This window comes from Polypterus senegalus, chromosome 14 (genome assembly GCF_016835505.1).
Source record: "Polypterus senegalus isolate Bchr_013 chromosome 14, ASM1683550v1, whole genome shotgun sequence".
NCBI classification, from domain to species: domain Eukaryota; kingdom Metazoa; phylum Chordata; class Cladistia; order Polypteriformes; family Polypteridae; genus Polypterus; species Polypterus senegalus.
The window spans coordinates 139,034,177-139,057,490 of record NC_053167.1 but is presented as its reverse complement, the minus strand read 5'-3'; the positions used below and the strand labels follow the sequence as shown (position 1 = coordinate 139,057,490).

The following is a 23,314-nucleotide window of genomic DNA, read 5'->3' as shown; positions in this document are numbered from 1 at the left end:
AGGCGATCAGTTTGGGAAATTAAACGAACGGGTGCGCTGTCAGGTGGACACTTTGGTGTCCTCCATTCAGACACCTCTGGCCGTCCAGACAAGTGCTGATATATGGGTGACCCCCTAATTCTGATGCCCTTTTGTTCTTTCGGAATCTATGTGAAACACTTTAAGCAAGGGAAAGGCGCTATATATGAATAAAGAGTATTAAGCAGGTAACGCCTTCACTCAAGGACATTCCCAGTTCATCTCCAGTGGTCTCGTTGATTGGTGTGACCCGCGGTTGCCACGTTATTGAGCTCCTGAAGGGGGCACACTTTCACATAACAGGAGGTAATGGAGTTTAAAATTCAAGAAGAAGCGCGTTTCAGGAAGGCCGACTCACTGACGCGTACTGCTCGACCAAGCATTACCGATAGGTGGCGCCTGCAGTGCCGCCCACTAACACGCGGAACTTTAAAAAAACCCGTGTCACGGGGGCGCGCACTACGCGTGTTCTGCTTTTACTCATGCGCAGAGACAACTACACGCGGTCCAGCACGGGGAGTCCACACACACACACAAACTCTCACACTCGCCCACATCACCCACGGCGATGTCCGCATCACTTCGTCCTGCGTGTCGGTTCGCTCGACGGCACTCCACTCCAAGTCAGCCTGAAATCGCAGCCGGCTATGCTGAAAATTGACAAACTCTGTCATCTAGTGGCGACACCGCGTCACTACAACGCTAAATAATATTTCCGAATCGAGACGGTAATTGAGATCCTCATCATTCCCGTTAGCGTCCACTGTGGAGTGGTAGGGAGAGCCAAATAAAAAAAAAAAAATTCAACGCTCAGCCTAAAATGTCCTTCTTCCACAATGCGAAATCGCTTCCGGTTCGATGTCACGACGTTCATGGGCACAAATCTCAGTCCGGTCAGTTCGCACGTCCTCAGAGTGTTAGCTTCAGGTTCTCATCGCTTTGGCTAATTTGCGACCCCTACGCTCTCCAGTTGTGACGGGCTGGTGTCCTGCACAGGCCTGGTTCATTGTTGTTGTGGTGGTCCCCAGACCAGAGATCCCCTCCTGACCCAGGTGTGCATTAAGCGGGGTCATTAAAGGACAGACAGACGGAGCGATCGTTTTGGGGCTTTGCGTGTTCATATAAGGGGGGCGCACGAAATGATGACCTCTAACTCTACCGTGCAGGCTCAGGCGCCATCAATTATGGAGGAGTGAGGGGGCGCATCTTTAGATACTCACCGCCGTCCACATTAAAGACATGAAGCGAAGTGCGCGAAAGAGTCCATAATAGAGGCTGAACGTGCAGTCTCGTGCTTTTATATAGCGCCTTTTCCCAGTGAGTATCGTGTCACGACCCCTCTGTTTCATTATTGCTCCAAGGTAAGCGCCGCCAGGTAGATCGCACATGGAGTCGGTGGACAAACCTGCGGCTGTGAAATCCTAGAGGGTCTTTTATATCCCGCCGTACAGTTTTCCGATTTCTGCAATGGTAGGATGTGTGGTCAGAGTGTCACCACTGATTATTTTGAGGAGCCTGTGGCTTCATGGTTTAATGTAGCGCCTTTCAGGGTGAGGTTCTTAATGGGCACAGCCTCGGTACTCCTCTGACGTGAGGAGAGCCGCACAAGCATCCAGACGAGGAGACTTCGGGTGCTGCAGTTTCGAGTTTTAGCCACTAGAGGGCTCCACTGCTCGGTGATTGCACAGGTATTGCTGGTATCAGGTGGGTGCGCGCAACCGCTAGGGGTCACGGAAAAGCGCGGCATTCAAAAGGCGACATATTAACTCAGGCATGTCAAATACTTACTTATCCAATTCAGCAACACCCACCCTGCCAGTATTAGCAGCATCGGGCTAGATATCACCCCCCAAAACACCAATGGGATGGCAGCCATGTTGGTCACCACCTATCCAGGCCAGCATTTGAACTCGCGGTTTCTGTTGATGAGAAGGCAACAGGAGTAACCAAGGCGATGAAAGTCACATCAGGCACGAGTTTGTAAAGTTGCACCCTCCAGTGGACAGGGATGAGTACTGCACCTCCAACAAGCACCGCAAAGCACCAACGAAGTGGGCTAAAGAGTGCCCCCCGCCGAGAATGAGTGAGTATTGCATCCCCAAATGAAGCGGGCGACCCCAGCAGGGCAGAGCGAGTATTGCACCCCCCGTATTCCACAAAAGTACAGAGGGAAGCGTTTAGTCTCCAAACAAAGTGAGAGTCGTTTTGCTCCCAAACACAGCAGAGCAGGTTGTGCATTGTGCCCACAAGAGAGTGCCTTGTGCATTGCGCCCCTACAGGGCAGGGCGAGTATTGAGCCCCCGATGACCTCTGTGTGTATTTAAATCATCATGACCCCTCCAGTGAGGGGCACTGTGGATAACTCCGCAGGCACAGGGGCCTTAAACCCTCTAGTGCCCTCATGTGGTGACCTATGGAATAGCAAAGAATAACCAACCTGCTGGCAAAAATCGACAAAAAAATGAAAGCCAAGCCAACCTCCAGATGGCGCTCCTGTGAGCCATCACCCCTGTGATCTCATGATGCCCCCCCCCAAACCAAGGGCACTGTGGTATCTCAGCACGTTAAGGGGCTCACGCTCTCTACTGCCTCCATGTGGTGACCACTGAAACAACAGGAGGCTGTCATTCCAGTGAGGCCCACTAGAGGGCGCCCCTTACCAGCCTTTGTTATTTGTTGAGCTCGGCGGCCCCGGCGGGCAGCAGCCCACCAGACGCTTCAGAGCGGCACGCCAAGACATCCCCAACGCTTTCATTCCAGGACATTTCACTTTAACAGACGGGGTCCTTCATCTCGGCTGACATCCCAATCCATCAAGGAGACACTGATGGAAAGCCAGCAGCTGATCAAAGCCGCTCGACCCGTTCTACACGGCTGGACCGTGGCGGTCAATCAGTGGGCCGCCATCTGTCTTCATTAACCCCGCCGGTGCCAGCGCTCATCAGAGGGGTGTAAAGGAACGGCGGACGGTGGACAAGGTGCTCCTCACAGAACCTCCAGATCCATCGCCACGGCGGGCAGCTCGAGGACGGACAGATGGCGGGAAGTCACTTTGTCCCCGTCACCCCAGACCCTGCTTCACATGCTGCTCAGTGGTGTTTCGTGTTTCAAGGGAGGCAACTGACAAATGAAAACGTTCAGCCAGCTGAGCGGCCATTGGCAAACATGGCAGAAAGAGAAGGTGGGCATCGGCCAGAGGGTCCTGACCAGCGAGGTCACTGGGTGGCCTGCTTTAATCTTAGGACTGGCTATTTGAGGGGCTGGAAATGCAAAAGTTAAAACAAGTGACAGGAATTTGGGGGCCAACCTCTGGAAAACTTCAGGTGGTCCTCGTGAGAAGTCATCTGAGAAAATGGCCTCCGGAGGTCTGGACGTCCACATCATCAGCTAAGAGAGGTCACCATTGGGAGGGCTGACTGAGCAAATGGAGGAAATCTAAATAAAGATGTGATGCGGCGCCACCTGTTGGAAGAACAGTCGGGTGGGGGGGTCACCAGTTTTAAAGGCTGACTTAGGCTCGGGAAGTGAGGACCACATTTGGGAGGTCATTAGTGTCACCAAGTCACCATTTAGGAGGACTGAGTGACCTGACTGATAGAGAGTAATAATACAGTGTAGTATGGTGCCACCTGCTAGGGGAGACTGGCAGTGGAAGGTCACCAGTTTTAAGGACTGGTTTCATTTTGAGAAGTGACTGGTCAGAGGACTTCAACTGGGGGGGGTCACCAGTTTAGAGCAGATGTCACCAAGTCGCCATTAGGAGGAATGACTGAGCGCATAGAGGAAGCATAAAGATGTAACACGGCGCCACCTGTTGGAAAACTGGCCACATAAGGTGGCACATTTTAGGGACTTGATTTAGTCTTTGGAAGTGACCAGTCAGGGGGCTGCTCTCGGGAACCCATTAGGTGTGTATAACCCACCTGCAGAGAGTTAATTGATCTGACACAGTGCCACCTGCTGGCAGAGACTGGCAGTATAAGGTCACCAGTTTCAAGGACTGGCTTCACTTTGAGAAGTGACTGGTTAGAGGACATCAACTGGGGAGTCACCGGCTGAAGGCAGTTGTCACCAAGTCACCATTAGGAGGACTGACTGACTGAGTGTGTAATACGGTGCCACATATGGCACCACCTGAGGAGACTGGCAGTGTAAGGCCTGGTTTAGTCTTCAGGAGTGACCAGCTAGAGGGCTAACCATTACTGGCTTCCAAAGTCGTAATGTTGGGTCAGCCACTTGGGGACCAGCAGATTTAAGGAAATGACCAGTCAGAGGACCTCAGTTGGGAAGTCACCGACTGAGAGCAGATGTCACCAAGTCACCATTAGGAGGAGTGACTGAGCGTATGGTGGAAGTGTAAAGATGTAACACAGCGCCACCTGTTGGAAGACTGGCCGCGTTAAGGTGGTCAGTTTTAAGGGCTCATTTAGTCTTTGTAAGTGACCAGTCAGGGGGCTGCTCTCGGGAAAATATCAGTTGTGTATGACCCACCTGCAGAAAGTTTAAAGAGCGCCACCTGCTGCTGGAAACTCTCAGTGGAAGGTGACCAGTTCTAAGGACTGGTTTCATTTTGGGAAGTGATTGGTCAGAGGATGTCAACTGGGAAGTCATTGGCTGAGAGAAGGTGTCACCAAGTCACCATTAAGGAGGACTGACTGAGCTTATGGACGAAGTGTAAAGATGTAACACGGCGTAACACAGCGCCACCTGTTGGAAGAGACTTGCTGTGCAGAATCACCAGTTTAAGGGCTGCTTTAGTCTTCGGACTGCTCAGGGGTAACCATTACAAGCTCAACTCATCTGCAGAAAGTCGCCCACTTGAGGACCAGCCAGAGGACAAATGACTTAAGACGCTGGCAGCTAGAGAGTGGGTGTCCCATGCAGCGCCATCTGCTGGACGTGTGGCTGTGTAAAGTGGTCAGTGTTAAGGACTTCACTTTGGGAATTGACCGGTCAGAGGACCTCAGCTGACAGCAGCAGGTGTCACCAAGTCACCATCAGGAGGAGTGACTGAGCGTAAAGATGTAATACGGCGTAACACGGCGCCACCTGTTGGAAGACTGGCCACATAAGGTGGCACATTGTAGGGACTTGATTTAGTCTTTAGAAGTGACCAGTCAGGGGGCTGCTCTCGGGAACCCATTAGGTGTGTATGACTCACCGGCAGAAAGTTTAAAGATCTGACACAGCGCCACCTGCTGGCACAGACTGGCAGTATAAGGTCACCAGTTTCAGGGACTGGTTTCATTTTGTGGTGGGAAGTGACTGGTCAGAGGACCTCAGGTGGAAGTCACCGACTAAGGCCAGGTATAAATTCACCATTTAGGAGGACTGAGTGACCTGACTGATAGAGAGTAATAATACAGTGTAGTATGGTGCCACCTGCTGGGGGAGACTGGCAGTGGAAGGTCACCAGTTTTAAGGACTGGTTTAATTTTGATAAATGACTGGTCAGAGGACTTCAACTGGGGAGTCACCAGCTCAGAGCAGGTGTCACCAAGTCGCCATTAGGAGGAATGACTGAGCGTATGGAGGAAGCGTAAAGATGTAACACGGTGTAACACTGCGCCACCTGTTGGAAAACTGGCCACATAAGGTGGCACATTTTAGGGACTTGATTTAGTCTTTGGAAGTGACCAGTCAGGGGGCTGCTCTCGGGAACCCATTAGGTGTGTATAACCCACCTGCAGAAAGTTTAAAGATCTGACACAGCGCCACCTGCTGGCAGAGACTGGCAGTATAAGGTCACCAGTTTCAGGGACTGGTTTCATTTTGTGGTGGGAAATGACTGGTCAGAGGACCTCAGGTGGGAAGTCACCATTTGGAGGACTGATTGACCACATGGATGACACGTAAAGATGTCAGATGGTGCAACACAGCGCCACCTGTTGGAGAACTGGAGCAGCCAGAGGTCTGTTTGAGACGTGACTGCTGGAAATCAGCGTTATGGGGGCCGGCTGAGCATAAAGGAGGAAGTCTGAAGAGGTCATCCAGCGCCACCTAGTGGAGGACTAGCAATTTTAAAGACTGATTTCATCAGCTGACCCCACCGGTCAGAGGACCGTTTGAAAAGCTGTCAGCAGGGGTCACTAAATCCCCGTGATTTTGTTGACTGGTTGAGCACACGGAGGGAGTCTGAAGATTTAACGCAGCGCCACCTACGGGACGTCTTGAGATTTAATCTGCCGAGGCCGATCTGGGTCAGCGGTTTGACTTGTCTGCACAAACAGCCACCCGGAGGACCGGCGTCAGGGAGACACAAACCTCTGCGAAGTCTGGTGGGCTGCCCTGGAGCCGGACACGTGGAGATGACCACCGAAGTGGTGGGCTTTCCCCCCCCTTGAACTCTTCTTTGGCTACAGGACTGCTTCGAGAGTTGGCCAGCTGGCTAGACCTTCTTAAAGATGCCACTAGCAGCACGGCGCCACCTACTGGAGGACGGAGAGCGTGCAGAAGCCCACGTGTGTACCAAAGCCACAAGTGTTTCGAGACCCCCCGCAGGCAAATAAACACATGGCGCGTTACATAAAAAAAGAATCTTTATTATTAAGGAGGAATTAACATTGACATGCATTCACGACATTAAAAAAAATATATTGCACTGGTGTGGCGAAGAATCAAATGACAAAGGTCAACGCAGGTCGCTCCCGAGCGAGTGCCTCCGCACGACTCCATGGCACCAGTACGAGCAGTGCCCGCCGCTGCCAGTTGCCCCCTCGGGACCGCAAACACACACACGCACACCCACCCTGATTCGCTATATACATAAACAGTAGACACACAATAAATAGCATCTCGCTCGGACAGTCGATTCATCAGACAGGCGACCAATGGTGTGGTCAGCAGCAGCAACTGGAGGGTCTCGGCAGGCACCGCCATTACGCAAGCACGAGTGCCGTCTGGGGGGTCCCGTTAGCAGCTGCTCAAAGTGTGTAAACTTAGCGGAAGGTTGGGACACATTTGTCTGCTACGGCGTCCCCACGGGTATAAGTGGTGGTCTGCTCTTGTACCTTACGGGTCATGACAGGACCACAAAGAACCGGCGCCCTGCCAAATGGCCCACTGTGCACCACATGCTAGTGCCTGCGGGTATCTTCTCATGTTACTCGAGGACTTCTTGAGGCCAAAACCTATGGGGCTTGGGGGGTCTCCGGGTGCAGGATACCCTCCAACATCACCAGCAGAGATGCCCTTCTGTCACGTGCTATGACTTCTGAGACTAGCGCCCCCCAAGTGACAGAATCAGCCCCCAGCCCAAAGGGACTGACTGCATTGTCAGGACCACTGAATCCAATGTCCTATAATGACATGAAGCAGTGTCACCGTCACTCCTATAGTGGCCGACCCCAGCGTGTCATTTAGTCTGTGACCAGTGCCCTCTGGTGGCAAACCACAGGGTGTCGTCAAATCTAAGACAGTATCCCCACCCCCATGATGAGTGGCTGCGGTGTCGAGACCTCTGAGAACAGCGCCCCCCAGTGACGGCCTGCAGCGTGTCATGAGCTCCCTAGTGACCCGCCTATGGTGCCACACAGTGACTGGCAGCAGTGTCGGGGTCTCCAAGGCCAATGTCCTCTAGTGATAGGATGCTGTGTGTCATGAGATCTGTGACCTGCACCCAAAAACCTCTACCCATCCCCAACACCCCCCACCACCATGACTGGCTGCGGTGTGTCAAGACCCCCAAGGAGAGTCTACGGTGTCGAGACCTCCCCCAGTGACAGGCTTCATTATCATGAGTTCCATGAGCTGCACCGTCCCCCCACGTGTCAAGACCCCCAAGGCAGTGCCACACAGTGACTGGCCGTAGTGTCAGGGTCTCCAAGGCCACTGTCCTCTAGTGACAGACTGCAGCGTGTCGTGAGCTCTGTGACGTTTAAAGCAGTGACAGCCGCTGCCTGCAGTGGTTAAATACGAATTGTCCCCAACATCAGTGACAGGCTGAGGTGATCCCCTACACCAGTAAACAGCACATTAGAGTTTAGTGCCTTCCCGTGCGACAGACATCAGTGCCCACCGACATCTCTGCTCTCCCCACAGTAACTCTTTCCCCTGAGACGGAGGGCTGCACTGGTGGTCTTGATGCGTGCTGATGACTTCGAGGAGCCTGATTAGTGTGGGACAGTAAGGAATGAGCGTCACAGCGTGAAGCCCGAGCTGGCAGATTATTGGCGGGACGTCCCGATTGTTGAGCTCGTAAATAAATAAGTACATTCGGCCCCCGTCACCCCCTTTAATCCAGGAGACAATAAAATCTGAAATCCTGAATGAGTGAGTGAAATGCTGGGCCACGACTAATAAGGGGGCACATGAGGGGGCTCCCCTTGTCAAGACACGTTTAAAATGAGCAGCCCAAAGCAGCATGAACACAGAAGAACCCCCGTAATTTGTAGATTCTTCTGCCATTTCATCATAAAAAAGTTGATATATCTACATATATAGATACACACACACACACACACACACACACACACATATATATATATAAATATCTATATATATATATATAGATATAGACAGATATATACATGCAGTGCCCCGAATGCCCCCCGTGTTAGGCCGCTGGGAATTCTCTGCTACGTTTTCCGGTACGCTTTGTCTTTCTGCGCCGGCTGGCAGCTCACCCAGCCTTGCTTCTGCTCTTCACCCTGCAAGCCCTCACAGTCCATCGCCAATGGAGTTTTCCGATGGACCTCGGGGTGGGCCGCCTGAGAGCCAACAAGCACCTCGGCCCGCCTTTCCTGCTCCGGCTCTCTGAGCCTCGGGGGGTCGCCATCTGCTCCATTGTCTCTGGCTTCTTTGGCTCCTGGGAGGGTCAGCTTGACGGGTCCGAGGACACTTCTGGCCACTGTGGCTACGTCCCCGTTGGAGCTGGCCAGTGGCGTCAGGTCCTTGTTTCCTTTGCGGAGGCCGTCGACTGCCGGGGGGGTCTGGCCGGCCTTCACGGGTTCCACCGTCATTCTGGTGATGACCTGGGCCACACGCGGATGACAGTCCTTGACCACCGTGAACGCACTGGTGCTGCTCCTCGTGCTTGAGAATGGCAGGACAGCCGCCAGACTCCCAGCATTCTCTTCTGTACTCTGGGTGGCTTTGGAGCAGCTCAACTCCCCGGGCCCTCTGGCCAGGGACTCCAACCGGGCAGGTGGGCATTTCTGAATTTGGGCCAGCCCTGGTCTGTCAGTGGCCTCGGTGGGCAGGTAGGGCTCATCTTCGGCGGAGTCTGACCGAGGTGTGTGCTTGGCGTTGGCTCGGAGCTCCACGTGCCTGCCGTCTTGGCTGTCCTCAGAGCCTTCGTCAGTCTCGTCTTCAGACGAGTCCACCTCGTGGATGGCCTCCTGCTTCTGCAGGGACTCCCTCCGCTCCACTCTGTCCTGCCGGATCGCCGACAGCTTGTCTCGAAGTTTGCTTTTCCCACCGGCCGTCCCGCCGCCCCCAGGCTGAGTCTCCTGGCGTCCCAGCTTGCGAGATGATGGCTTCTGCAAGGTCCCTTTCTCGGCAGGGGCTGCCCGGCCCCCAAGCAGGGTCTCGCTGGCAGATTCCTGCAGACTCTGGAGGCCAGGGTCCCTCTGCAGCATCTCCTTCTTAAACTCTGCGTGCGAGATGTCCAGACTGTGCTTACGAGAAGATGCGAGCTTCTTCTCAGCGCCGGATGACGTCGAGGATAACGAGGGAGACAACTTCTCGGCTGACTGAACTCTCTTGAGAAGGGGCGAGCGTGGGGGCTCCGCACTCTTGGGGCGAGAAATCTGCCGGACCAGAGGTGGGGAAGAGTGCAGCTTGACGGGGAAGGACTGAGTGATGGCGGAGCTTCCCACGGAGTGACCAGGCAGGGGCGATGGTGAACGCTGAGGAGAGGTAGACTGAGGGGTGGGAGATGGCGTGCGTGCCAGAGGGGACAGTGGGATGTTGCCGGCAGACTTGCGCCGGGGAGAGCGGTACTGCCGCTGCAGCTTGGGGGCCAAGCCATGTAGAGAGCTGGGCCGGATATGGCCAGAGCTCGCAGGAGAATTGGGGACGCTGGAACTGGGGGAGCTGCTCTGAGATGAATTGGCGCCAACTGTTGGAAAACAAAAAGAGAGAAACAAAGACGAGATAAATGAAACTCAGTGTTCGTTTTCACAGAGGCTTTTACTTGATTAAAGGTGCCACCTGCTGGGGAGGGGGCTGCGTGGTTTAGGGTGGCACTGTGGGGCTTGCTTACCTGAGTGCACAGAGTCAGGGGTGGACCTGTAGCCCTGTGTCGGCGAGCGAGGTGACAAGTTGTGAGTGGGAGACCCTGGAACACTCTCGCCCGAGGACAGCGAGCGATTCAGAGATGACAGGCTGCGGCTTGTGTGTAGCAGGGAGGCTTGCTTGGTGATCTTCCGAAACAGGGAACTGCGCTTCTTACTGGAAACAACAAAGTCAGGAAGAAATGACAGGTGGAAGAAAGGCCTGCGCCTCAGTCCACTAAACCACACGCGACAAAAAGTCTGTTAACCAGAGGGGGGCTCCAGCCATTTATATTGCCATGTGCAAAAGTTCGCTGACGACACTGCTATGGTGGGTGGCATCAGGAGTGGGCAGGAGGAGGAGTACAGGAACCTAATCTAAGACTTTGTTAAATGGTGCGACTCAAACCACTTACAACTGAGCACCAGCAAAACCAAGGAGCTGGTGGTGGATTTTAGGAGGCCCAGGCCCCTCATGGACCCCGTGATCATCAGAGGTGAGTGTGCAGAGGGTACAGACCTATAAATACCTGGGAGTGCAGCTGGATGATAAACTGGACTGGACTGCCAATACTGATGATCTGTGTAAGAGTGGACAGAGCTGACTATACTTCATTAGAAGGCTGGCATCCTTCAACATCTGCAAGATGTCCTACCAGATGGTTGTGGTGAGCGCCCTCTTCTACGCGGTGGTGTGCTGGGGAGGCAGCATAAAGAAGAGGGACAAACTGGTGAGGAAGGCAGGCTCTATTGTAGGCACGGAGCTGGACAGTTTGACATCCGTGGCAGAGCGACGGGCGCTGAGCAGACTCCTGTCAATCATGGAGAATCCACTGCATCCACTGAACAGGATCATTTCCAGACTGAGGAGCAGCTTCAGCGACAGACTGCAGTCATCGTCCTGCTCCTGACAGACTGAGGAGACCCCACACTATGTGACTCTTCGATTCCACCCGAGGGAGTAAATGCTAACATTATTTAAAGTTATTGTCTGCTATACCTTCATTGTTATCACTCTTTAATTTAAGATTGTTTTTAGTATCAGTATACTGCTGCTGGAGTATGGGAATTTCCCCTTGGGATTAAGAAAGAAAGAAAGAAAGAAAGAAAGAAAGAAAGAAAGAAAGAAAGAAAGTAAGTATGTATGTATGTATGTATGTGTCTATCTGTCTATCTATCTCTCTATCTATCTATCTATCTAATATGAGACATGCAATGCTTTAATGGTCTTAAATTACTATGATCTGACTGGTACCTCTTTTAGTGCCAATTCGCTAAAATGGACACAAACTGTGGGTAGAGGTCACAATAAAGGATGGTTCAGTCTGTAGTGTTCATGTGACGACTCCTGTACAGGGTCAACTTCACATTTCTTGTCATATGTGGCCAAAAATCCTCACTTGCGTGTCTCCCAAAAACTAGTAATAGTTGCCGTGAATACAGCGGCACATATGAACCACAGCATCAGACAATATGAACTACAAGTCAGGTCCACCACGCATGTGGCTGTCCATACGAATAGCCGTTGAGCAGCTTGTAATGACTGATGAATCTAGTGGTGCGAGTGCCAATGGTAACGTACAGAGGAGCGAGAAACGTGAAAGTACAGGATGGCGGAGATCGTTCTAGGCTGGCATGTGTCAAATACACTCACGGAGCAACTTATACAGAACACATGTACGCCTGCTTAATCATCCATCCTTCCATCCATTATCCAACCCGCTATATCCTAACTACAGGGTCACTGGGGTCTGCTGGAGCCAATCCCAGCCAACACAGGGCACAAGGCAGGGAACAAAGCCCGGGCAGCCCACCATATTGCTTAATCATGCAACTATCTAATCAGCCAATCACATGGCAGCAGCACAATGCATAAAATCGGGTCAGGAGCTTCAGTTAATGTTCACATCAAACACCCTCTGTGATTTCGGCTGTGGCATGATTGTGGGTGCTAGATGGGCTGAGCCGAGTATTTGTGTAACTGCCGATCTCCTGTGCTTTTCATTCATAACAGTCTCTGGAGCTGCGTTTCCTGAGCCGTGAGCCATGAAAGCATTGCAGGTGGGCCTAAATTAAACCCCGACTCCCACCCCGACTGCTCGAGTCACAGCAGCAGTACCACAGGCGGATCGCTGCTGTCCACAGATGAAATCCCCTCCGCCAGTCTGAGGATTGTGCTTAACTCACAGTGGCAGCATAACAGGTGGGTCGCAGCCAATCCTGAACGCCTCCCCACTCACTCCCGCTCTGACGATCATGCTTGGTTCATCAATGAGGAAGAGCACCGACGATCTCACTTGACTTATTGAACGCTCCGATGATCGTGCGGGACAAGGCACGTGATTCACTGAGGAGGACACCAAGACAATAACTTCACGGAGGGGGTGCCCCCCAAGTGGGTTGCCAACACACTGGCAGGTGAAAACCTGGGTCGTGACACCATAAAAGTTGGGAAATACAGCACTAGAGTTTACTTAGAACGGTGCAAAAAAACGTCCAATATGGGACAGTTCTGTGGTTGTTGAGGAGAGACGTCAGAGGAGAATGGCCAGAATGGTCCGAGATGAGAGAAGGGCTACGGTCACTGAGATGAACACTCTGTACAACTGTGGTGAGCAGAAAAGCCATCTCAGTGGGCACAACACGTAAAGCCTTGAGGCAGACGGGCTAAAACAGCACAAGACCACAACGGGTTCAACTCCTACCAGCCAAAAACAGCAAGTCGTGACTGTAGTGGGCACAGACTCACCAAAACTGGACAGCTGAAGGCTGGAAGAACATAACCTGATCTGGTAAGTCTTGGCACATACGGTAGATGGTAGGGTCAGAATTTGGTGCCAACAGCATGAATGAATGCAGCCTTGGGTCAACAGTGGAGGCTGGTAGTGGTGGTGTAACAGTATGGGGGGCATTAATACCAAACAAGCACCACATGAAGGCCAACTTTGAAATTGTATGCATGCCTTCACAGCAACAATTTACCCGTCTTCTAATGGCTACGTCAAGCCTGATAATACACCACGTCACCAAGCAAACATTTGTCAAAAAATTGGTTTCATGGAGATGTCAGTGTGCTCAGTGTTCTTCGGTGGCCTTCCCAGTCACTGGGTCTGAAACCAACAGATCATCTTCGGGATGTGGCAGAACTGCAGTACGACTGTGCAGAAATTGTGTGATGTGATGGAGACGTGTCAACATGGACCAGAATCTCAAAGGGATGCTATCAACATCTCGTGGAGTCCAAGCCACAAAGAACTGAGTCTGTTTTGACAGCAAAAAGAGCCCCCCCCCCATTATTAGTATAGTGGTCCTAATAATGGCCAGTGAGTGTGCCCCCTGAACAGAGGGGAGCTGTATGCTAGTAATACTCTGAGCCACCTTCATGCCCACCAGCCCTGGACTGAGCAGGTGACATACCAGGATATAATGAAGACATTAGGAGTGAACACCAATGTGCACCCATTCACGCTGGCGATCACAGGTAGCTGGGTTTTCCTCAGACATCTGATGAAATAAAAGAATCTGTGTACCCTCTTGAGGGTAGCTGAGATATACTGTGCCCACCTCACTTAACTGTATTGGTTGCTGCTGCCCATCTCTGATGCAGATGTGAGTGTAGTCTGCCTTCAGCTCCCTGAAGTCTATGACTGCTTCCTTGGTTTCAAGAGACTGTTGTCCTGGCACCTCTCTGTCAGGAGGCAAATCCGTTCTCTGAACATTATCTGTGGTCAGTATGCAGGGTTTACAGAGTCATTATCGTCATGTGATACGGTGGATGCAAAGCTCTCTTTCGTCACACAGTCACAGCAGGGAACTCGGCATGCTACCCTGCAGAATACCCGAGCTGAGGAAGTAAAACTCCCAGTCCACACATGCTGGGATCTACTGGATAGGAAGTCCACTATCCAGGAGCACAGGGTGGCACAAAGTCTCAGGTTATGTAGTTTATCTAATCCAGTGGTCATCTTTGCTGGTCCAACAGAGGAAACCGATGAGCTGCAGTCTATAAACGGGACTGTGGCACAACAGGTTTTTAATTACCCAGATGTGCCAGGATGGTGCGAAGTGCAAGAGATATGACCTCCTCTGTGGACCAGCTGTGACAATGTGCCAACCAAAGGTGGCACCCCAACATCATTCCCACAATGTTTATTACGAGGGGTATTCCATTATAAACTGTTCTTGTATAAAGAGTGCAAGGTAGACATGACTCATTGGACAAACGCATGCATATATGAACTTGTCGTCAGTAGTGCTGGCTGCTCTTTCCTCCCTTCCTGCCAGTTGTAATCAACATGTCGGAGCAGGAGGTACACAGTAGTGTTGCATGGCGCATTATTATTTAGTTTTTGACAAATGATGGAGTCAATCCATCTTGGATTTATTTAGGACTTAAAAAAAACAGTTTGGGGATGAGTGTCTCTCTCTCATTCTAGAGTGTATGATTGGTGCAAGTCGTTCAGAGAGGGACGATCATCTCTTCGGTCCACTTAAGGAATTTTTAGGAGGGAAGAAATTCAAAAGTCAAACGAGGAGGTTATTGAAGCTGTGCAAGAATGGATCAACATGCAGTCAAATGACTTCAACTCTTCAGGGATTATGGAGCCTCCTGAGCGCTGGAGCAAGTGTACTGCAGTGGCAGGAGACTACATAGAAAAACAGTGTGCAAGTTGTTTCATTGTATTCGATAAGTAAAGTACAGCTCATAAATTCCTGTTTATATTTGAATGTCCCTAGTAAATAAGAAAAAAGGAGTAAAATACTTTATTTGTTCTTATCATTTGTGGACTGGTGGCAACACAGCTTCTCTTCTCGGACGATGTATGGAGGAGAGTTGTGGCAACGAGTCATATAATGATGTAACGTCATCAGAGTTGTCCTTTTCACATTTTAAATTAAACTAAATGTAAGAGTTAAACTATTTTAACTCTAAATTAAATTACATTCTTTCACCAGGATAGATTTACCTGATTTACATAGAATAATCTCTCCACTGAGACCCTCCACCTGCGTCCTTGACCCAATACCAACAAGGTTTTTCAAAGAAGTATCAGGCGTGCTAATTGATAATATTCTTGACATAGTAAATTCGTCATTAGATACGGGGGTCTTCCCAGACTGTCTTAAGACTGCTGTAGTTAAACCCCTTCTTAAGAAACATAATCTCGACCCCTCGGCTCTCTAACCTGCCTTTCTTAAGTAAAGTTCTGGAGAAGGCAGCCATTATGCAGTTAAATGACCACCTCGATAAACATGCTATTCTTGATAAATTTCAGTCGGGTTTTAGAACAAATCACAGCACTCGTTAAAGTAGTAAATGACTTGCAAGTGAATGCAGACAGAGGCCATTTATCTGTTCTCATCCTCTTAGATCTGAGTGCTGCATTTGACACCATTGATCACAATATTCTTAGAAATCGCCTGAGTCAATGGGTGGGCCTCTCTGGCAGGGTCTTAAATTGGTTTGAATCCTACCTGGCAGGGAGAAAATTTTTGTTAGTTGTGGTAATCACAACTCAAAGACACATGATATCCAATATGGTGGTCCACAAGGCTCTATCCTGGGTCCGCTGCTCTTCTCAATCTACATGCTTCCGTTAGGTCAGATTATCTCAGGGCACAACGTGAGCTACCACAGCTATGCTGATGACACACAGCTGTACTTATCAATAGCACCTGATGACCCTGATTCTATTGATTCACTAACACAAAGTCTGACTTGTATCTCAGAATGGATGAATAGTAACTTTCTCAAATTAAATAAAGAGAAAACTGAAATTTTAGTGATTGGCAATAATGGATACAATGAGGCTATTAGAAATAAACTAGATACATTAGGATTAAAAGTCAAGAAGGAAGTAAAACACTTAGGGGTAACTGTTGACTGTAATCTGAATTTTAAATCACATGTTAATCAGATCACTAGGACAGCATTTTTTCACTTAAGAAACATAACAAAAGTTAGACCTCTTATATCACTGAAAGATGCTGAGAAATGAGTTCACGCGTTTGTTTTCAGTCGACTAGATTACTGTAACGCACTCCTCTCAGGACTACCCAAAAAAGACATAATTCACTTGCAACGAGTGCAGAATGGAGCTGCTAGAATCCTAACTAGGAAAAGAAAATCCGAACTCATTTCTTCAGTTTTGATGTCACTACACTGGTTGCCTGTGTCATTCAGGATTGACTTTAAAATTCTGCTTATGGTTTATAAAGCCTTAAATAATCTGCTCCATCTTATATATCGGAATGTCTGACACCTTACATCCCAAATCGTAACCTCAGATCCTCAAATGAGTGTCTCCTTATAATTCCAAAAGCTAAACTTAAAAGAAGTGGTGAGGCGGGCGGCCTTCTGCTGTTATGCACCTAAAATCTGGAATAGCCTGCCAATAAGAATTCACCAGGCTGATACAGTAGAGCACTTTAACACACTGCTGAAAACACATTACTGTAACATGGCCTTTTTATAACTTCATTTTAATCTTAATTTAACTTAATCCTGATACTCTGTATGTTCAATTCATCATAATAACTATTCATGGTGGCTCTAAAATCCGTACTGACCCCAACTCTCTCTTCTGTTTCTTTTTCCGGTTTCTTTGTGGTGGCGACCTGCGCCACCACCACCTACTCAAAGCATCCTGATGCTCCAACATTGGACTAAAAGGCAGAAGTCTACGTGACCATCATCATCATCAAGCCCTTCCGTGAGAATCCTAAATCCAAAGAGGACTGTTTCATTTATGTTAGGTAGAATGCCCAGAGGGACTGGCCGGTCTCATGGTCTGGAATCCCTACAGATTTTATTTTTTTCTCCAGCCGTCTCCAGGGCCGGATTTAGACTTGATAAGGCCCTAAGCTATTTGAGACATGGGGCCCATTATAAGTGCAGATATTCTATGTAAGTGCCAAATATGATTTTCCGATACCTAGAGGTTTAAACTGAAATACAATTAAGAAGTATATACAGTACAGGCCAAAAGTTTGGACACACCTCCTCATTCAATGTGTTTTCTTGATTTTCATGACCATTTCCAGCACTCCATCACTCTCCTTTTTTGGTCAAATAGCCCTTAGACAACCTGTAGGTGTGTTTGCGGTCATTGTCCTGTTAAACAATAAATGATCGTCCAACTAACCTGACTTCTGCACAACACAACTGCTGGTCCCAACCCCATTGATAAAGCAAGAAATTCCACTAAATAACCCTGATAAGGCACATCTGTGAAGTGAAAACCAGTTCAGGTGACTACCTGTTGAAGCTCATCGAGAGAATGCCAAGAGTGTGCCAAGCAGTAATCAGAGCAAAGGGTGGCTGTTTTGAAGAAACTAGAATATAAAACATGTTTTCAGTTATTTCACCTTTTTTTGTTAAGTACATAACTCCACATGTGTTCATTCATAGTTTTGATGCCTTCAGTGAGAATCTACCAATGTAAATGGTCATGAAAATAAAGAAAACACATTGAATGAGAAGGTGCGTCCAAACTTTTGGCCTGTACTGTAGATAGTGAAATAATAAATGCTTAACTTAAAATAATTTTTATTCATAATAAACTTAAAAATGCAAACTCTGGTAAAAAGAAACAAAAGTTCTTTTAAAAGGCACAACGTACAAAGGTTTATTATCTAATATCTTGAAACATGGTATAAGGATTAAGGAATTATATTAAACTAAAATATTTTCTTTCTTGCCTTTGCCAGAGCAAAGTCACTGATGGCATCATCAAATGATAAACTGCGTAGTTTGTCACTTTCTATGCACAGGAGACTGAGGGAACATAATTTATCTTGTGTCATTGTTGTTCTAGATTCATTTTTTATTCTCTTCAGCTGAGAAAAAGATCTTTCTCCACAGCAATTTGCAACCATCATACATAGAAACAATAGTGCTCTGTTCTTCGAAAAGACGTGCAAAAAAATTGGGTGAAGAATATTGAATGTCCCGGACGTGTGGCATTGGGACAAAGAATCCTGTAGTATATTTAAGTATATATGACAACTGCTCACTCAGACAATTTGTTTTGGGGGCCCCCAAGAAGGCGGGGGCCCTAAGCTACAGCTTGTGTGTCTTATACGTAAATCCTGCACTGGCCGTCTGGAGTTTTTTCTGTCCACCCTGGCCATCGGGCCTTACTCTTATTCTATGTTAATTAATGTTTTATTTTCTTACTGTGTCTTTTATTTTTCTATTCTTCATTATGTAAAGCACTTTGAGCTTCATTTTTTTGTATGACGATGTGCTATAGAAGTAAATGTTGTTGTATTTTAAAGAGCTGAACCAGTGTTTCCCAGGATGACTCGCGGTGTATAAAGTGTCTCATTCGAGGTGGTGTAGGAGAACTGCAGTGAGTGCTCCCAGTGATGTGCTGACCTGTCTTAAGACCCTTGGACAACTGGTTTTTTGGAACCAAGGAGCTGCCAGGTCCAGTCTTGGTATATTCTTGAGAGGCAGGTGACAATGCAGGATGTCTTGTGTTCAGGCAGACAGAAAGACAGATGAGGCTTCCCATAAGCGGAGCCAAGAAGACCCCACACAACCTCTGATCTATGAACTCACCTCTCCTGGCCCTCTTTTGTCTTGGACTTCTTGCTTCTCCGGACCAGTTTGGATTTATAGCTGGACTTTCGTGCAGGCCCAACCTTGATGGAAGTGTTTTCAAAAGGCGTGGTTGCGATCGAAACTTTGCTTCCACTCTGTAGGAGATAAGCAGGATGTCAGTGAGGTGTTCAGAGTGGGCAAACAGATGGGTGGAAAAGCTACTATTTTCAACAGTTTTTCTATTCCATAACAATTTGTTGTCTTAAGTATTTTTTTTGCTCTAAATGACTTATAAAGATTCAAAGCACATAACGGAGGAGTTACATGCCGTGTAGAGATTAAACAGGGCAGCTGATGGCTGAATAATTTTAATCCCAGTGTCTCTCAGCGTCACTAATGATCCACAGATGATCCTGCCGCTTTTAAATTGGCACAGGCCACTAAGCTTAGGGTAGTGCATTGAAAGGCTGCATAACGGTGATTTCAAATTCATGTTATGGGACCACCAAAGAAGAGAGCCCCTTTTTGAAGAACTGCAGGTTGCATTTTTTTTTCACTGGCCCTTACCTTTAAAATGAGCTCCACCACCTCTGTGTGCACAAGACCATTCACTGGTTCGCCATTGACGTGAGTGATTAGATCTCCCTGATGAAGCCCTGCCTCATGAGCAGGACCACCTTCTTCCACGTGCTAGTAAAGAAACACACAAGAAAATGAACTGAGCTGATTAAGTTATGTTTTCACTTAAGTAGTGCACTGAGGCTACAATATAACACACGTTAGGTGGATTACAAACTCTGTGTCTTCTGAGGGACTGACTAGCCGTAAGCTCACCGTTATGCATCTACAGTATCACCTGATTGTTGTAACGTGTGGTGTTGTATTCTTTGTCATCAGGTGATGCTGTTAAACTACGGTCACCAGTCTGTGGAAGACCTACAACAAAGAACTTCATTGTGCTCTGACAGTAAACCTTGCTGCTTAGCCTTCTGCAATTAAACGAAAATAAAACAGAAGACATCATTTTTGGTCCCACCACATCTGCAGTTGAAACCGGCATGCAGTTAGGACCTTTGGCGGCAATGATTCATAATGATGTCAGAAACCTCGGTACCATTTTTGAGTCGTCTCTAAGTTTTGAAAAACAAATCTCCGCGGTAATCAAGTCCAGTTTTTTACCAACTGAGGCAAATTTCTAAACTAAAATCCCTTTCTATCACAGAAGGACTTGGAAACGGTCATCCATGCCTTTATTACATCTCACCTAAATTACTGAAATTCCTTAAATGTGGGTCTGCCAAAATCTGCGCTGTCGCCCCTTCAGCCGGTTCAGAACGCAGCAGCGAGATTTTTGATTGGGTCGAGAAAACGGGATCACATCTCCGCCATTTTAGCCCCTCTCTCCACTGGCTACCGGTGAGGTGTCGCACTGATTTTAAAATCTTGTTTGTTTTTAAAGCCTCGCTCCAAAACACATCTGTGACCTCCTTCACCCCCTATGTGCCACCAAGAGCATTGAGGTCATCTGGACGACCTCACCTTGTAGTGCCGAGATCTCGGCTCAGGTCGAGGGGAGACCGGGCTTTCTCAGTTGTTGCTCCTCGGCTTTGGAGTGACTTACCTCTACACATCAGGTCGAGGTTTTTAAATGTCGGCTTAAGACCTCCTTGTTTTCTTCTGTTTTTCATTGTGTATAATGGGATTGTGGTGGAGGGCGGCACGGTGGCGCAGTAGGTAGCGTAGGTAGGTTCACTTCCTGGGTCCTCCCTGCGTGGAGTTTGCATGTTCTCCCCGTGTCTGTGTGGGTTTACTCCGGGTGCTCCGGTTTCCTTCTGCAGTCCAAAGACATGCAGGTTAGGTGCATTGGTGCTTCTAAATTGTCCCTAGTGTGGGTGTGTGTGCCCTGTGGTGAGTTGGCACCCTGCCCAGGATTGGTTCCTGCCTTGCACCCTGTGTTGGCTGGGATTGGCTCCGGCAGACCCCTGTGACCCTGTGTTCGGATTCAACAGGTTGGAAAATGGATGGATGGATGGATGGATTGTGGTGGATGTCACAATCGGTTGTTTTATTAATCTGCTTTTGCATGATTGTTTGTATTGTGTTTATTTTAATTCTTTTTTGTACAGCACTTTGGCGCAACTGCTGGTGTTTTAAAGGTGCTTTTACAGCGGTGTGAAAAACTATTTGCCCCCTTCCTGATTTCTTATTCTTCTGCATGTTTGTCACACAAAATGTTTATGATCATCAAACACATTTAACCGTTAGTCAAATATAACACAAGTAAACACAAAATGCAGTTTTTAAATGATGGTTTTTATTATTTAGGGAGAAAAAAAAATCCAAACCTACATGGCCCTGTGTGAAAAAGTAATTGCCCCCTGAACCTAATAACTGGTTGGGCCACCCTTAGCAGCAATAACTGCAATCAAGCGTTTGTGATAACTTGCAATGAGTCTTTTACAGTGCTCTGGAGGAATTTTGGCCCACTCATCTTTGCAGAATTGTTGTAATTCAGCTTTATTTGAGGGTTTTCTAGCATGAACCGCCTTTTTAAGGTCATGCCATAGCATCTCAATTGGATTCAGGTCAGGACTTTGACTAGGCCACTCCAAAGTCTTCATTTTGTTTTTCTTCAGCCATTCAGAGGTGGATTTGCTGGTGTGTTTTGGGTCATTGTCCTGTTGCAGCACCCAAGATCGCTTCAGCTTGAGTTGACAAACAGATGGCCGGACCTTCTCCTTCAGGATTTTTTGGTAGACAGTAGAATTCATGGTTCCATCTATCACAGCAAGCCTTCCAGGACCTGAAGCAGCAAAACAACCCCAGACCACCACACTACCACCACCATATTTTACTGTTGGTATGATGTTCTTTTTCTGAAATGCTGTGTTCCTTTTACGCCAGATGTAACGGGACATTTGCCTTCCAAAAAGTTCAACTTTTGTCTCATCAGTCCACAAGGTATTTTCCCAAAAGTCTTGGCAATCATTGAGATGTTTCTTAGCAAAATTGAGACGAGCCCTAATGTTCTTTTTGCTTAACAGTGGTTTGAGTCTTGGAAATCTGCCATGCAGGCTGTGTTTGCCCAGTCTCTTTCTTATGGTGGAGTCGTGAACACTGACCTTAATTGAGGCAAGTGAGGCCTGCAGTTCTTTAGACGTTGTCCTGGGGTCTTTTGTGACCTCTCGGATGAGTGGTCTCTGCGCTCTTGGGGTAATTTTGGTCGGCCGGCCACTCCTGGGAAGGTTCACCACTGTTCCATGTTTTTGCCATTTGTGGATAATGGCTCTCACTGTGGTTCACTGGAGTCCCAAAGCTTTAGAAATGGCTTTATAACCTTTACCAGACTGATAGATCTCAATTACTTCTGTTCTCATTTGTTCCTGAATTTCTTTGGATCTTGGCATGATGTCTAGCTTTTGAGGTGCTTTTGGTCTACTTCTCTGTGTCAGGCAGCTCCTATTGAAGTGATTTCTTGATTGAAAAGGTGTGGCAGTAATCAGGAAATTGACCTCAGGTGTGATACACCACAGTTAGGTGATTTTTGAACAAGGGGCAATTACTTTTTCACACAGGGCCATGTAGGTTTGGATTGTTTTTCTCCCTAAATAATAAAAACCATCATTTAAAAACTGCATTTTGTGTTTACTTGTGTTATATTTGACTAATGGTTAAATGTTTGATGATCAGAAACATTTTGTGTGACAAACATGCAAAAGAATAAGTAATCAGGAAGGGGGCAAATAGTTTTTCACACCACTGTATAAAGAAATAAATAATCTAACCTAAACTAATCTTTGATGTTACTGACTCGGTCAGGAATGCATTTGTCCAACTAGAGGCTATGAAACACAACAATGAAGGTCTGATCTTCACCACTGACTCCCAGTTGTATTCATTTACACACCCAGTGGCCTTTGTGCACCCTTGGTATGAACAAAACACACAAATCAGCAAAGTCCAATCCACACGATGAAGTGTTTCATAACCTTTTTACAAATTCAATCCTCTCTGGACAGTTTCAAATACAGTGGAACCTCAATTCACGACCGGAATTCGTTCCAACCAGATTTGGTCGTGACCCGAAATAATTTCCCCCATAGGATTGTATGCAAATCGTGCCGTACGAGCTGTATGTAAAGATATATTTTTTTAAGATTTTTAAGCACAAATATAGTTAATCACACCATAGAATGCACAGCGTAATAGTAAACTAAATGTAAAAACATTGAATGACACAGAGAAAACTAACACTGCAAGAGTTCGCGCCACAGCATTACGAACCGCTCGCTGGAAACACTTTTTTTTTTAATGAGTTTTAAGCACGGAAAAAAATTAAAATTTGAAAAAATCCTTAATTTAATAAACCGCCAAGAAAAGTAACATTGCAACAACGTTACTCTCCATGCCTTACCACACTATGAATGCCACTTCTCTGGCGAAACTTTTCAAACCTTCCTCTACTGGCTTTAAATTCCTCACTTCCGCCACTCGTAGAAGGACAGTTTTGCAGCAAATCGCTATGAACATTCCT

General features: G+C 47.9%; 1 protein-coding gene across 5 annotated transcripts in view; it reads right to left on the bottom strand.

Annotated features, from left to right (window-relative positions):
* Nucleotides 1-6,539: 6,539 nt before the first annotated feature.
* mast2 (microtubule associated serine/threonine kinase 2) overlaps nucleotides 6,540-23,314 on the bottom strand; it is a 457,031-nt gene continuing 440,256 nt past the window's right edge. For all 5 annotated transcript variants that reach the window (XM_039735193.1, XM_039735194.1, XM_039735196.1 and 2 more), the window contains 4 exons: nucleotides 19,348-19,470; nucleotides 18,799-18,935; nucleotides 10,223-10,410; nucleotides 6,540-10,078 (listed from right to left, as the gene is read on the bottom strand). In XM_039735193.1, the coding sequence (XP_039591127.1) occupies nucleotides 8,595-10,078; nucleotides 10,223-10,410; nucleotides 18,799-18,935; nucleotides 19,348-19,470 (1,932 nt within the window). In that variant the 3' untranslated portion in view covers nucleotides 6,540-8,594. The remainder of the gene's footprint in view (nucleotides 10,079-10,222; nucleotides 10,411-18,798; nucleotides 18,936-19,347; nucleotides 19,471-23,314) is intronic.